Source organism: Lepidothrix coronata, unplaced genomic scaffold (genome assembly GCF_001604755.1).
Source record: "Lepidothrix coronata isolate B3197 unplaced genomic scaffold, Lepidothrix_coronata-1.0 Scaffold99, whole genome shotgun sequence".
In the NCBI taxonomy this organism is placed as follows: Eukaryota; Metazoa; Chordata; class Aves; order Passeriformes; family Pipridae; genus Lepidothrix; species Lepidothrix coronata.
The window spans coordinates 49710-63026 of NW_016690279.1; the positions used below are offsets into that span (position 1 = coordinate 49710).

The 13317-nt window shown below is 49.3% G+C and overlaps 2 protein-coding genes across 6 annotated transcripts in view; both read left to right on the top strand.

The window, feature by feature from the left end:
* Positions 1-654: 654 nt before the first annotated feature.
* Positions 655-4794, top strand: TNFAIP1 (TNF alpha induced protein 1). Its single transcript, XM_017822559.1, has 6 exons — positions 655-742; positions 883-1052; positions 2382-2471; positions 2558-2610; positions 3119-3314; positions 3759-4794. Exons 1-6 carry the CDS (start codon positions 655-657, stop codon positions 3975-3977), a joined length of 816 nt encoding a protein of 271 aa, XP_017678048.1. The 3' UTR covers positions 3978-4794.
* Positions 4795-7762: 2968 nt separating this feature from the next.
* The window catches only part of SGSM2 (small G protein signaling modulator 2), a 42948-nt gene continuing 37393 nt past the window's right edge, over positions 7763-13317 (top strand). For all 5 annotated transcript variants that reach the window (XM_017822665.1, XM_017822663.1, XM_017822664.1 and 2 more), the window contains exon 1: positions 7763-7881. In XM_017822665.1, coding sequence (XP_017678154.1) covers positions 7825-7881 — 57 coding nt within the window. In that variant the 5' untranslated portion in view covers positions 7763-7824. The remainder of the gene's footprint in view (positions 7882-13317) is intronic.

A 13317-nucleotide genomic window follows, 5' to 3' on the forward strand; every position in this document is an offset into this window, starting at 1 on the left:
AGCCTGAATGGAAAACAAGGGTCATATTCTCCAGTTGGAGCTGTGAGAATCCAGCTTACTTTCCTAGGTTGTTTTCTGTACCTAGATCCCAAAATAACACTTTTTTTATCTGCTTTCCACATTATGGGAAAGGGTTTGGCACTGCATTAAGTCCTCTGCCTGCGTGCATTCTGCGTTGCTGTTGTTTGGCAGCAGTCAGACATCCTGTTTCCTGGGGAATGTGACTTCAGGGATATAAAATTGCAAGAAATGTCTGTCTGCTACTGTTTCCTGTGCTGCATCCCCTCTGTGCTCCCTCCTGATGTGTCTGTCGTGTTCTTTGCTCCTCTTTGGGGACTAGAACAGCTTTTTTCCTACACTGTGTTTTCTGGGCTGGTCTGCCTTTTAGCATCTTCAGAACACTTCTCTCCCTTTAACTCCAAACAGCAGCAGAAGATGTGTTTGGAAAAGTGCCAAATCCTCCTTGTTAGGCCACAGAACTTATCTTGAATCTACTTGTTACAAACATTTGTGAATTCTCTCTTCTGGTCCTTCCTTGGTGCACGGTTTCTGCTGTGCAGCAGCACAGTGCAGCACTGCAGGTCAGTTCCTGCAGCAAGCTTTGTGTCTTGTGCTGGAAGCCGAGTATTTTTATCTCGAGGCTTTGCTTTTGGGATGCTGGAAAGCAGTGGGAACATCCAGACAGTACCAAAGGGGTCCCACTGTCAGGTTCTGTTCTGGAACAAGCTTCAGTTTGCTCACAGTCAGTAGAGACTTCTACTGGGGGAAATGGGAGGAGTGTTCTTTGTGGTTTCAGGAAACCTGAGGCTTATTTAAGCTCTGCAAGGAGCTTTTTCTTACCTCTAGTATTGAGGTGACTGAAATGTGTTGGTTGTTTTTCAGGCTGGATCCTTATAGACCGTTGTGGGAAGCACTTTGGAACAATTTTAAACTACCTGCGAGATGACACAATTGCACTTCCAAAGCACAGGCAGGAGATCAAAGAGTTGATGGCAGAAGCCAAATACTATCTCATCCAGGGCTTAGTGGACATGTGCCAAGCAGCCTTGCAGGTAAGAACAGAAGTAGCCTGTGAAGTGTTTTGTGGGTGATTTGCCTATAAAATGTAGTTAAGATAACTTTAGAGATTATTTCGTGGCCTCAGAGATGGCAGCAAGTCTGAGATGTGTAAGATATTTCCTCTGGTGTGAAATAAAAGAGCAGAAAATATTACCCAGGCACCCCCCTCCCCTCAGGTTAAAACACACCCTGGAGGGCTGGTGTGGGTCTGGCTGAGCACCTGGCACAGACTCAGAGTCCACAATGCTCTGGGTGGCAGAGCACCAGCTGCAGAGAGGGCAGCTCTGGCTCGTGCCTGCTCTTCAGCTCCTGTCCCCCAGGACAGAGATATCCTGTCCCTGTCTCCTGAATTCTCGGGATGCTCCACTCCAGGGCCCCACCTTTCCAGCAGGTCCCAAGACTCCAGGGACAGCCTTCCCCCGATCCAGCTCTGAGTTACCTGGTGGTGTGAAACAGTCATCGCTGAAAATCCTGCCCATTTAACTAAAACTACAACAGATGACATTTGTCTAAATTTCCTCCAAGTTACATCACTTCTAATTAGATAATAATTATAGGCAGAATGGATTTGAGCCTCCAACTTTTTAATAAGCTTAGCCCAGAGACAGTATATATAATTTAGTCTTAAAATTGTGAAATGAATGTTTCTTGCAGGACACAATTCAGTAACTACTGAATACCTCACATACTGGGTTCAGCATACTACTGGTGTCACTGAAAGAAGTGCAGAGCCACACTGACAGGTTTCCTTCTGGCTTAGAATTCAAAACCTGGCTTCTACAAACAGAATGTTCTGAGGCTTCCATGTTAGCTATGGAGCTTTTCTGAGTTTGCTGCCAGAGGGATCCGAGGGCACAGCTTGTCCTGCACACACTTGGTTGTGGCTTTTGTGTCCCAAGGGCTGACGCCGTGTTGGTGACACCCTGTTCTGCCAAGTGTTCAGCTCACAGTGGCTGATGTTCTGTACTGCAGTGGTTTGAGTTGATTAAAACTAGTGCAAACTCCCTCTATCTTTTTCTTCAAGAAAGGATGGAATAATAAAGCCACTTAAACCAAATAGGACTAGAGATTGTCCTTGCTATAGCTGAGGACATCCACCTGCATCCCAGTATTTCAATTACTGCTGCCTTCTGGGGATAAGGAATCTCTGCTGTGATTCTGGGTTGCAGATCAAGGTAAGCTATGTGGTTACTATAGCAACCCAGAGATATTTTTTTTCCTGTGCATCACAGCATTTGAGAACATGGCTGGAGGAGACAGCAGCAGCAGTGTTAGCTTTAGCATTTCTCTCTTATTTCCTCTTTCTTCTTTTTTTGAAACAGGACAAGAAAGACCTGTATGAGCCAGTCTGCAGCATCCCTATTATCACCTCTCCGAAGGAGGAAGAGAGACTGATAGAGTCATCACTGAAAGTAACTGCTCCTAACAACTATGAATTTATGCTAATTGTACTCAAACACAGAACTTACATTTTCTGCTTTTCTCTCTCTCCCAACAGCCTGTTGTTAAGCTGCTTTATAATAGAAGCAACAATAAATACTCCTACACCAGGTATGTCTGGTTGTTTTCCCTGCTGTATTGTGAAAGTTTCCCTTTGGCTATAGGAGTGGAGTAAGATGATGGATGACCTAACTTGGCTGCTTTTGGTTTGGGTGGGGTTTGGGTTTTTTGCTTACAGCAGTGTTCTTCCAGCACACACTGACTCTGGGCTTTTGCTGTGATCAAGCCAGAGAACTGCAGTGAGCCTGGGGTTTGATCACCTCGAGTGTCAGTCAGGAGAGTGGTGAATAGTTGATGTAATTGTTTGGGACATTGTGCTGCCGTTATTAATTCTATAGCTTGACCCTGAAGGCTGGTGTGTTTGCTCACAGGGGTCAGAGCAGTGTATTTGTATCTGAAACGGGCTGTTACCCCTCTTTTTTTGGCAGCATATGACAATGAGTCACTACTTATTTGCATTCTGCAGTTAGATCAGCACTTACAGCTGGTGGAGCAGAGTATAAAATGGGCAGAGATGGCCAGTTGAAAAATCCTCTTCCTGCTTTTGGTGCTGTTTCAGTAACTCAGATGACAACCTGCTGAAGAACATCGAGCTGTTTGACAAGCTCTCTCTGCGGTTCAACGGCAGAGTCCTGTTCATCAAGGACGTGATCGGGGATGAGATCTGCTGCTGGTCCTTCTACGGGCAGGGCCGCAAGCTGGCCGAGGTGTGCTGCACCTCCATCGTCTACGCCACCGAGAAGAAGCAAACCAAGGTAACGGAGCTTCCCCACCTGTCTGTTACGGGATAGAAATCACGGAATCCCAGAGGAACAGAATGTTCTGAGCTGGGAGGGACCCACAAGGATCATCAAGTCCAGCTCTTAAGTGAATGGCTAGCATGGTGAATCCACAGAGTTTCCCTAAATTTAGGAGTTAACTTCTGATTTCTGTTAGTGCGGGCAAGGTGACTAGGGTTCAGCGTTAAGAAGCAGAGATACTGTTTTCCCTTCTAGAACAATCTAAAAGAAGAGGTGAGGGAGGTGACCTCGTGGTGGGAGTAATCCTCTACCAGGAATTAGTCTGCTTTGTTCATTTCTGTTTCCCTCTCTTTGTACCATGTGTCTCTTTATGGCTCAAGTGTCTCTTCACGTGCGGGTTTGTGTTCCAGTCCCGTTGGCCTGGGCGGGTCAGAACAGGACGTGTGCTGTCTGTTGTAGGTTGAATTCCCCGAGGCACGGATTTATGAGGAAACACTAAATGTCTTACTGTATGAAACCCCACGGGTTCCTGATAACTCCCTGCTGGAGGCCACGAGCCGGAGCCGGAGCCAGGCGTCGCACAGCGAGGACGACGAGGGCTTCGAGCTGCGCGACCGCGTGCGCCGCATCCACGTCAAGAGATACAGCACCTACGACGACCGCCAGCTCGGCCACTAGTGCTGAGCCAGGGCAAGCCTTGGTCAGGCTGGGCTCAGTGTGCTTGGAGCAGGATGAGGCAGCAGGGAGGGATCACTCGGGCTCCGGGGATTGATCTTCATTTGGCATCTTGGCTCCCTGGACGGGCCAATGGGCGTTTGTGCGCACAGAGCAACACTGAAGGCTTGGAGAACTGAGGTGTGAGTTCTGCACCACGTGCTTTGCCTACAGACTGTCCCCTCTGCCTGCCAGGGAGGAGTGAGATTTGTAACACTGGTTCTCAGTTTGGGGTTGCTTTCCTCTCTAACAACTCGCCGGTTTCCCATTTCCTGCGAGCAGTGAGGTGGCGCGGTTTGAGAAGCTTTCTCCAGACACCTGCCCCTCCAGGGCCTCGCATGGTGGAACGTGCAGTTTTTACATCGAGATACTGAAGAGAGAACTTGAACGTGGCTACTCTTGGCAGACACTACATGTGATAACCCCCAGGAGAAACGGTTGGCCAGCCAGCTGCCAGCAGTCAGGTGCACTGCACGTGTGCTTTCTCCCACCCCTTTCCTCAGTACACCTGCAAAGGTTTGTGTTCCAGGGCAGCTCCCTTTAAAAGTCACCGAGTCCAAGGCAAGCTCTCCCAAAAGTGACGAAAGCCAAGTCATCAAGCAACCTCCCCTTGTGGAAAATGAGAAGTCTTTGAAAATTTAAATATGTATGTAATGACTTGTCCTGGGAGATGGAGAGATGGGTATGGAGAGGGAAGAAGCTTCAAGTCAGCAAACTTGAGCAGATTGTGGTAGGGTTGCCCTTGTTGAGGCTTGTGATAGTGAAATTCTGTTTATGTAACAAAGGCTGCTGCCATTTAAAATCCACATGTGGCACTTGTTTCTTGGAAAATGATTTGTATTATTTTTTTCTTGCTACTATCATAGTGAATGTTAGCAGATTAAGTGATGCTGGTAGCCTTGCAAAACTGTGTTAAAAAAGTTATAAGCATAAAAATGTCATATTTGCATTTATTTCCTCTGGGGAGGACAGGTATGGGAAGGAGGGTGTGAAAAAGAATGAGTGTCAGATCCATGTGCTGCTCCAGAGGCTTTCTGTGCTCCCAGGAGTCATTAATGAAATGGATCCAACTTGTGAATTATTACACTGTAAGAAGCAGAGAAAAGCTTGTGTTTTGGTTTAGTTGGTTTTCTGTCCCTGTCTCCCATAGCAAACAAGTAGTATTAATTTCTGATTTGAATTTAGATTAAATTAACCTTGAAAACAAAATGTTTTGAGAACCATCTGGGTTGTGAGAGTCTTCTGCCAAGTGCAAAGGAACTTCTTGGTGTTAGTGGAATGTGGAATCTCAGTAAGAAGTGTCAGCAGTTATGTATGTGCTTAAAAATGTGCAGATATCCTTTTCATTTCACTGTAGTTTCTCTTGAGAGTCCCGCTTGTCTGGAACTGCTCCAGCACAGGGTGTTACTGAGTGTACCTCACACCAAAATCATGGCCTGGGGATGTGGTGTCTCTGACCACCAGGTTCTGATAATTCTGTGATGTTACACGTGCTTTGTATTCTTAATCAGCCTTTTTGTGATTGAAGGCTGTGAATTATTTCGAGAGGAACGTTCTGGTTGTTCTAGAACATGTTTTTACGACCTGGTGTAAAGGAGAAGCAGCAGCACTGAGCAGGATGATGCAGTTTAAAGGCAGCATTGGTGGGTTTGCAGTGGGCTGCCCATTGCTCGAGGGAATACTGGCTGAGGGTCCTCTGCTGGCTCTAGAGAGACAAATAAGGACAATACTGGTTTCTAATTTATGCATTTGTCTGCAAGTTGAGACTTGTAGTGACTTCCCATGTAGACCATCACCAATAGGTGTGTTAATGAGGTGCCTGGGAATTTAGGGTAGCCTTTGGGAGGAAGGAGAGGCCTTTTTGCCTCATTTGTAGGGTGTGAATTCTGACTGCATGAGCTGGCATTCTTCCAGGACTCGCTGTCCTCTTCACTCCTGAATTTAAGCAAACCTTTGAGCACTCAGGCAGACTGAGGCAATGAATGGAAACTGTTCCCTGCCATCTGTGCCCAGTCCTGTGCTAAAGGCTGCAGTGCCAACAGCCTTGGTCCTTCTCCAGGGAAGGGGTCTCAGTGACTGGGGAACAGATATTCAGGATCGGTGTTAATTAGGCAGCAGTGTTAGAGGGGAGAGCTCTGCAGGCCAGCAGCTCCAGCCGCTGAGGAACGCCGAGACAAAACTCACTGCTTAACCTTCACCTTGACATTTAGTTTTTGGAACAGCAGACATTTATCCTGCCATGATGTTCCACTCCAGCGACTTATCTTTTGCGGTTCTTGGTTAAAATGGAGAATAACTGGCTGGGACTGGAAGGCGTTGCAGGGGCCAGTGGTGTCACTGAGAGCTGCGTTGGAATGGGCAGTACTTACCGTGGGCTTGGTTTGACTTTTATTTTATTTTTTTTTCCCCTGGGGGTTTTTAATTTTCAGACCCAATTCCCTCGAGGCAACACTGATGAACATAGCTGAGCTGAACTGGATGGGTCTGGCCCAGCAGGCCCTGCCCTACACAATTGGATTGTATCTTCTGACAATCCTTGGCATTCGACCTTCTCAGCCAAATTCCACCCCGGTGCTGTTGGCAGAGCCGAGGTGTCTGTGGGAGGGGAGTGGGCATCAGTCCCACTCCAGCTCTGTCACTCCCTCGGGCACACACGGCAGGATGTGTTTTCTGTATATGTGTAATTTCTCCTCATCTAATAAAGTGGTGATAAGACCCTCCCCTACCTCAGAGGGATGTTGTATTAATTTGTTTAATAGTAGTAAAGGATTCTTTTGGATTTCTATAATATTTTGTATCCAGAGTACAGCAAGTATGATTGCTGATCTTGTTTAAACTGACATTCTGTGATCAAGTTGTTTTCTTAAAGCATCAGTCTTTGTTTTATTTTTATGTCTAACTTTTTTAGGGTCAGTCTTACCGATAAATTACTTAGTTAATGCAGTAATTAATTAGGTGTTGATTAAAGTGTTTTATCAGTGCATTAAATGGAAACGGAACACTAATTTTTAATAAAGTGTTATATTTTGGCTTCTGTGATTTGATCCCCACCTGTGACTTGGGATTCCTAAAGCACAAAAGTGCTGTGGGATCACAGGGACACCTGTGTGTGTGTCCAGGTGCTGTGATCGGCTCCAGGCTGGGATTACAGGACAGGGACGGGCCAGGGTGGATCTATGTCCCGGGGAATAGCTCCCGTGCCCTGGGATCACTCCCATCCTGGGATCTCTCTCCCATCCCGTGTATCACTCCCATCCCTTGGATCTCTCCCATCCTGGCTCTCTCCCATCCCTTGGATGTCTCCCATCCCAGATCATTCCCATCCCTCGGATCTCTCCCATCCCTCGGATCTCTCCCATCCCTCGGATCTCTCCCATCCCTCAGATCTCTCCCATCTCTTGGATCATTCCCATCCCTCGGATCTCTCCCATCCCTCGATCTCTCCCATCCCTTGGATCTCTCCCATCCCTTGGATCTCTCCCATCCCTCGGATCTCTCCCATCCCTCGATCTCTCCCATCCCTTGGATCATTCCCATTCCTCGGATCTCTCCCATCCCTTGGATCATTCCCATTCCTCGGATCTCTCCCATCCCTCGATCTCTCCCATCCCTTGGATCTCTCCCATCCCTCGGATCTCTCCCATCCCTCGATCTCTCCCATCCCGGGTCCCCTCACGCGGTCCCGCCCGTCGCTCAGCGCCCCCCCGCGGCCGTGCGGCGCGGCCCCGCCCCCGGTGACGTCAGGCCGCGGTGAAGATGGCGGCGGGCCCGGGCTGGTGTTGCCGCCCGCGCTGAGGCCGGAGCCGCCACCATGAGCGGCTCTGCGGACGCCGCGAAGGAGAAGCTGCTGTGGAACGTGAAGAAGGAGGTGAGGGCGGGGGCGGCCGGGGCTGCGCGGCGGGCACAGCCCCGCGCTCGGCGGGTCCCTGCAGGGAGCAGCCTCGGGCTCGGGGCGGGCGGACGCGGCCGGTCCCCGCGGGAGGCGATGGGGTGTCCGTGCCACCCTTCCCGGGCTGTCGGGGCGGTGCTGCCCGGGGAGCGCCTGGGGGCTTTTCCCAGGCGCAGCTGGAGAAGGGATGTGGCTCTGCAGCTGCGGCAGGAGCTGCCACCGACCCCTGCTCCCGGCTCCCTTTCCCGGAGGGTGCGTTCCCCGTAGTACTCGGTTTTTAGGACCTTTCCGTAGCTGTGAGCTCTAGAGGAGAAAGGGGGGAATCGGCGGTAAAGAAACGTGTTCCTGAGGTCGCCGTGGGCGAGCCGAGCCGGCTCCCAGGCAGAGCCCTGGCAGAGGTGCCGTGTCCGGCGCTGCCCCGGGCAGGGTGAGTTCGGCGGTTCCCGCGCACTCCTGTGGGGCCGGGCCGGGCAGTGTGAGCCCCGAGTGCTCGAGGGACGGGGACCGAGGGGTTGGTCACGCTCGCACTTGGGCTCCCTCGCAAGGTGCCCCTCACCGGGTGCTCGGCAGGACGGACGGACAGACAGACGGACAGACAGAGGTCCTGCGATGGCACCGGGCGGGAGCAGCTCCTGCCCAGGGTCCCGAGTGCCGTGGCAGGAGGTGCCTGTGCCGTGCACATGCCTGGGACCTCGGGACTCCCCGCCGGGAGAGCGGCCCCGCTCCCTTTCCCCCGGTGCCGTGTCCGGTGGCACTGACCGTGTCACGGCCGTGTGGTGCCTGTTCTTACACGAGAGCGGAGCTGTGATGTTCATCCGTCACAGCGAGAGCAAGTATTTTGAGCAGGTACCTGCCCTCCTGCTCCTTCCCCTCCCCGGGTGCGGCAGCAGGGGAGCAGGATTGATCAAAGCTCAGCTCAAAAGTTGTTGCAATGGCCGAGGCTCCTGAGCCCCACTCCGCTGTCCTGATCTTCGTTAGTGCTGAAACCAGAACACATCAGGTGTCTCAGTCAGCGTGGGGAGATGGAAGGGGTAGAGCAGGGGCAGGCATGTATGATATGTATGCAGAGAAGCGGGACCATGTCCTGGAATGACCAAGCCAGCCCCTGGATCTGGGGCAGGTGGTACCTGTTGCTCACCTGCTGAATGCAGCCAGGAACCTGCCACTTGGATTAGAAATTTTAGCTTAAACTATGACTTTTGAGCCAAGACAGTGTAAGGTTTTATTTAGAAGTGAGTGTGCTTGCTCTCCTGGGTGACATTTAAATATATAAATAAACCTGAGAAATGTTTTCCAAATCTGAATGTTACAATCTTGTGCTAATGTACGAGATGGAAAGTGAAATGGATTTTTGTGATCCAAGCCAGCTCGAGCTGAGAAGAACAAGTGGTATGTAATTAAAAAATCTGAGGCTAATTTGTTTTTAAAGTCTCTAAAATGTTTTTAATTGGACTTTGGCTTTTAAATTACTTGAATAATGCTTAAAAGTGTTATTTGTATCTTCTGTGTCATCTGCATTTTTGTTTTGTCATTGATCTGTTTTTTCCATCTCCAAATCTTCACAAATGCTCTTAGAACATGAATAGTGGCTTGGCTTTTTGGGGTTGGCCAGAGCTTTCCAGCCTAAAATAGCCATGTGAGCTTTTGGTGTTTGTAAGGAGGTTGAGGTAACACCTCTCACCTGTGCCCTCACAACGTGTGACCCCTGTCTGTGCTCACAGTAAGAAAATGGGCTCAGGAGGCAGTTGGAGACACTGAGATGGAGATTTTATTTGTCTTAAGTAATCAATTGATGGAGGCAGGAATTGAACACAAGCCACTTGTAACCACCCACCAGATGATGCTGCCCTTAATGACTGTAATTAACTTTTTCCGATAGAATTTTCAGCCTCATTTTTTATGCTCTGTGACTTTTCACACAGCCACTTCTGCCTGCCTGCCTGCTGTGTGCTGGTGGGCTTGCTGGGAAAACCTGACTCATCCATGGCCATTCTCAGAGCCATCGTTCCCTTCTTTTGTCCTCTAAATCCAGGCTCTGCTTCCCATTAAATTATATTCCCATAACCTCAATATCCAAAGGAGTTCAGAGGCCACAGATTGTTTCTGTGTGCTGTTCCACCAAACCAGTTAAAATTCAGTTGTCTTTGCAAAACATATAGCTGTCGTCTCCAAAGTCACTCAGTGCAAAGTGTTTAGTTTGTTTTGCCTCACTCTCAGCTAAAATTTCTGCATTTTTCCTTTGGGAAATTTAATGCTGTTTGCTTTTTCTCAGATGGACTTTCAGTTCCCACTGGTAGGGAATGTATTTTGTTGGCTCTCACAGAAAGGAAGACATGTAATGTGTTTTGAAAATGTAACTCTGCTGGGATTCATGCTGAGGCTGCTTGGAAGTTCACGTTTCAAACATTTATCTCTCTCTGCAGGAAAATCTGTTGTGACAAGCAGAGTCATAAAACAGGCTTTTCTCTGGCCATTTCCTTCTGCCTCCTGAAATGGAGGTTTTGCCATTTCTGGATTTAAACAGAGCACTTCCTAGCTGTGAAACAAACAGGGTAACAATAACCTTAGCAGTTCCACCCTGAACGATTTCAGAGTGCTTCAGAAACAAAGTGTCCCAACTTGCACCTGAAATGCAACCAATTCTGAGCAGAAATACAGTAGTTATTGAACAGCTTCTCTTTGCACCAGCCAGTCCTTCATCAGGAGTAGGAAGGAGTCAGTGCAGCAGGAGCTATTGATAAAGGAGATAAGCAGTGGCTGTACAACCTGAAGGAGGCACAGGTGCTGGACATGAGGTTTTCTCCTTTGAGGAGAAAACACTGTGGGCTTCAACTGTGGTCCTGTAACTTTATGAGCGCTATTCCTTGCCATTTGTAAAGCTTCCTTGTAGCAAAAATTAAAAAATTAAACATAAAGGCATTTCTCTTGTGTACTTTTTTGGTGAAACTTACTAAATAATCCATGTATTGTGATGTATGTCTGGTGTTTGACTGCTTCTGAAAGTTTTGGCCATTGTAGGATGCGGGAGAAGGTCAGAGCAGTGATCCATGAAAACATGGTGCAAATGCTGAGCAGCTTCTCTTCAGGGAGCTTGCTGTGCTTTACCTGGATAAATCCTGTCACCAAGATCTTCCTTACTCCTCAAGTGCTGAGATCTTTCCTTGGGTGGGCAGAGCTGTCCCTGCTCTGCAGTGGTGGGCAGTGTGGTGCCCATGAAGTCCCGTTTCCAGGGGGAGCAGGGTGTCCCTGAGGCTGGTGTGGTTCCCTGGGGCTGCCTCTGGCTCATGGACAGACTGACATGCCTGTGCTGCCTCTGTGCTTGTGCTACCTCTGTGCTTGTGCCACCTGGCAGTGCAGGTAACAGCCTGGTTACTCTGTGTGGCTCCTGTATTGGCTTGCAGGGGAGGCACAGAGAGCAGGAGGGATGTTTCCAGGGCAGTGCAGGGAGCTGGTGTCACACCTCAGCCCAGGCTCTCCCTCCCAGGGGCACAGGCTCCTCTCCAGGCTCTGGCTGGAGGCTGCAGCCCTCCCTGCATCCTTTGCACCAGCAGCAGCTCCATAGGCTTGCTGGATTTCCTGACCTGTGCGGGTGCCTGGGTGACTGGGGGGGCAGGTAGTGATGTTTCTGTTAATGAGATTAATTTGCAGTTTGGTCAGGTCTGCTGGTAACTGCCAGTGGGTGTGTGTGGAGGCTTGTGCTCAGAAGGCTCCACTGACAAGTGCCTCCCCAGAACAGAGGCACAGCAATCCCTACAAAGAGCCAGGCAAAATTGCAAAGGAATAAAAGGAAAAAATAAAGGCTTGTGTTCCATTTGATGAGAAACATTTGCTTTAGCTCCCTGCCTGGAGCATCCATGAATTACGTGGCAGTGAGGGATGACGTGGGATTGATCAACACTGCATTCCAGCTTTTGAATCCTCTCATCTCCTGTCTATGCCTTGAAAATGTTTTCTAATAACATTCACTCACTCTCCAGAAAATGCACGGAGCTTGCTTGGATCCAGTGGCAGTTGGGAACACACCAAGTGCCTGCTCTGTGCTCTCAACTCTGACGTCTTGGGTTTGACATCTGCTGGGAGGCACCGGATGGTGTATCTGAAACCATTTGCTTTCTCAGTTTTTATACACTTTAAATTTTTTGTTGACTGGAATTGAAACAGGCAGAGCTGTGCTGTCCTGTCCCCAGGGCTGTGCTCTGCCCCCCTGCTGTCATTCCTCTAAGTGGTTTCAAACCTCTGCTGAGGTCTGGGACAAGTGCTGTTGGGTTCCTGCCAAGGCAAGCAGTCACCAAGCCTGTCCATCAGTGCTGCCAAGGGCAGTGCTGAATGCCCGGGATAATCTGGATGTGAGTGCCCATCCACGAGACCTCCTCACTCCTGTGCTTCATCCTTGATACCCTCTTACTCCTCCACCTCCTGCTGCTTCACTGTGAGGTCCCGAGTTCTAACGGCCGTGGCAGAAATGCTGCAGGAGAGAAACAAATTGCCTTGCTCAGAGTTTATATTGTCAGGCCTCAGGTGTGAGCAGCGAGCCAAGTTTTATAAAGTGCAAAGCACTTGCTTTGAAGTCCTCAGCTATAAAACATGTTCTACTTTCAAAGCCTCTTATTTGGTTGCTTTTTCCCCTCCAATGTTTTCTTTGCAACTCAGAGGGCTCCTGTTTGATAAGGAGCACAAATTCTGGAGGATCCACTTGATCCAGAATTTGGGGCAAGGCGAATGCCATGTGCTGAAAGGCTCGTGCAGCAAGTGCTGGAGCTGCAGCCTTCTGGCAGCCGGGCTGGGGGTGTACGAGTGGGCACGGAGGCCTCAACATGATTACTGGGGGAAGGGATGCTTGGTTACAGCATCCACAATTGGCCTTGCAGAGGAGGAGGAAGCCCCTCCAAACTGGAGAAAGCATCTCCATAGGCAGCTGCAGAGCCCAGCTGTCGGTGGAGCACTGCACCTTCTGCACCTTCCCACTGCACCTTCTGCTGCTCCAGTGCTGAGTGGGAAGGCTCCAAACCTTGGGACCTGTCAGTGCTGTGGAGGAGTGGGACCCAGCTAGCCCTAAATGTTGGAAGAAGAGAATGTCTGTTTGTCTTCTGCTATGGTACCCCTTACTTTCATGTACTGAAAGTGAATTGACATTTCTTTAGGCAATGTCCTAGACCTGTCATTATATCTCACAAATGAGAGAAGCCAAAAATGATGGTGGATTTGTATATGGAAGAGAGCAAGCCCTCTGTGGCCAGGAGGAAATGAGTGTCTGATAAATGAGTTGGTGGAGGCAAATAGTTTTCATCTGGTGTCAGGCTGAGGAAGCCTTTGGGGAGGAATAAGGTAGCAGATGAATGGAGGGTGAGTGCAGCCTCTCACCAAGAGCCTCATTGTAAGATTTGTCTGTTTCTTCCTTAATTTTTGAAAGTTGGT

Coding starts and splice junctions, on each gene's coding strand:
- TNFAIP1 (XM_017822559.1), top strand. CDS start 655: ATGCTGGAAAGCAGTGGGAACATCCAGACAGTACCAAAGGGGTCCCAC. Junction 1,053..2,381: donor TGTGCCAAGCAGCCTTGCAG/GTAAGAACAGAA, acceptor TTTTTGAAACAG/GACAAGAAAGACCTGTATGA. Junction 2,611..3,118: donor AATAAATACTCCTACACCAG/GTATGTCTGGTT, acceptor GTGCTGTTTCAG/TAACTCAGATGACAACCTGC.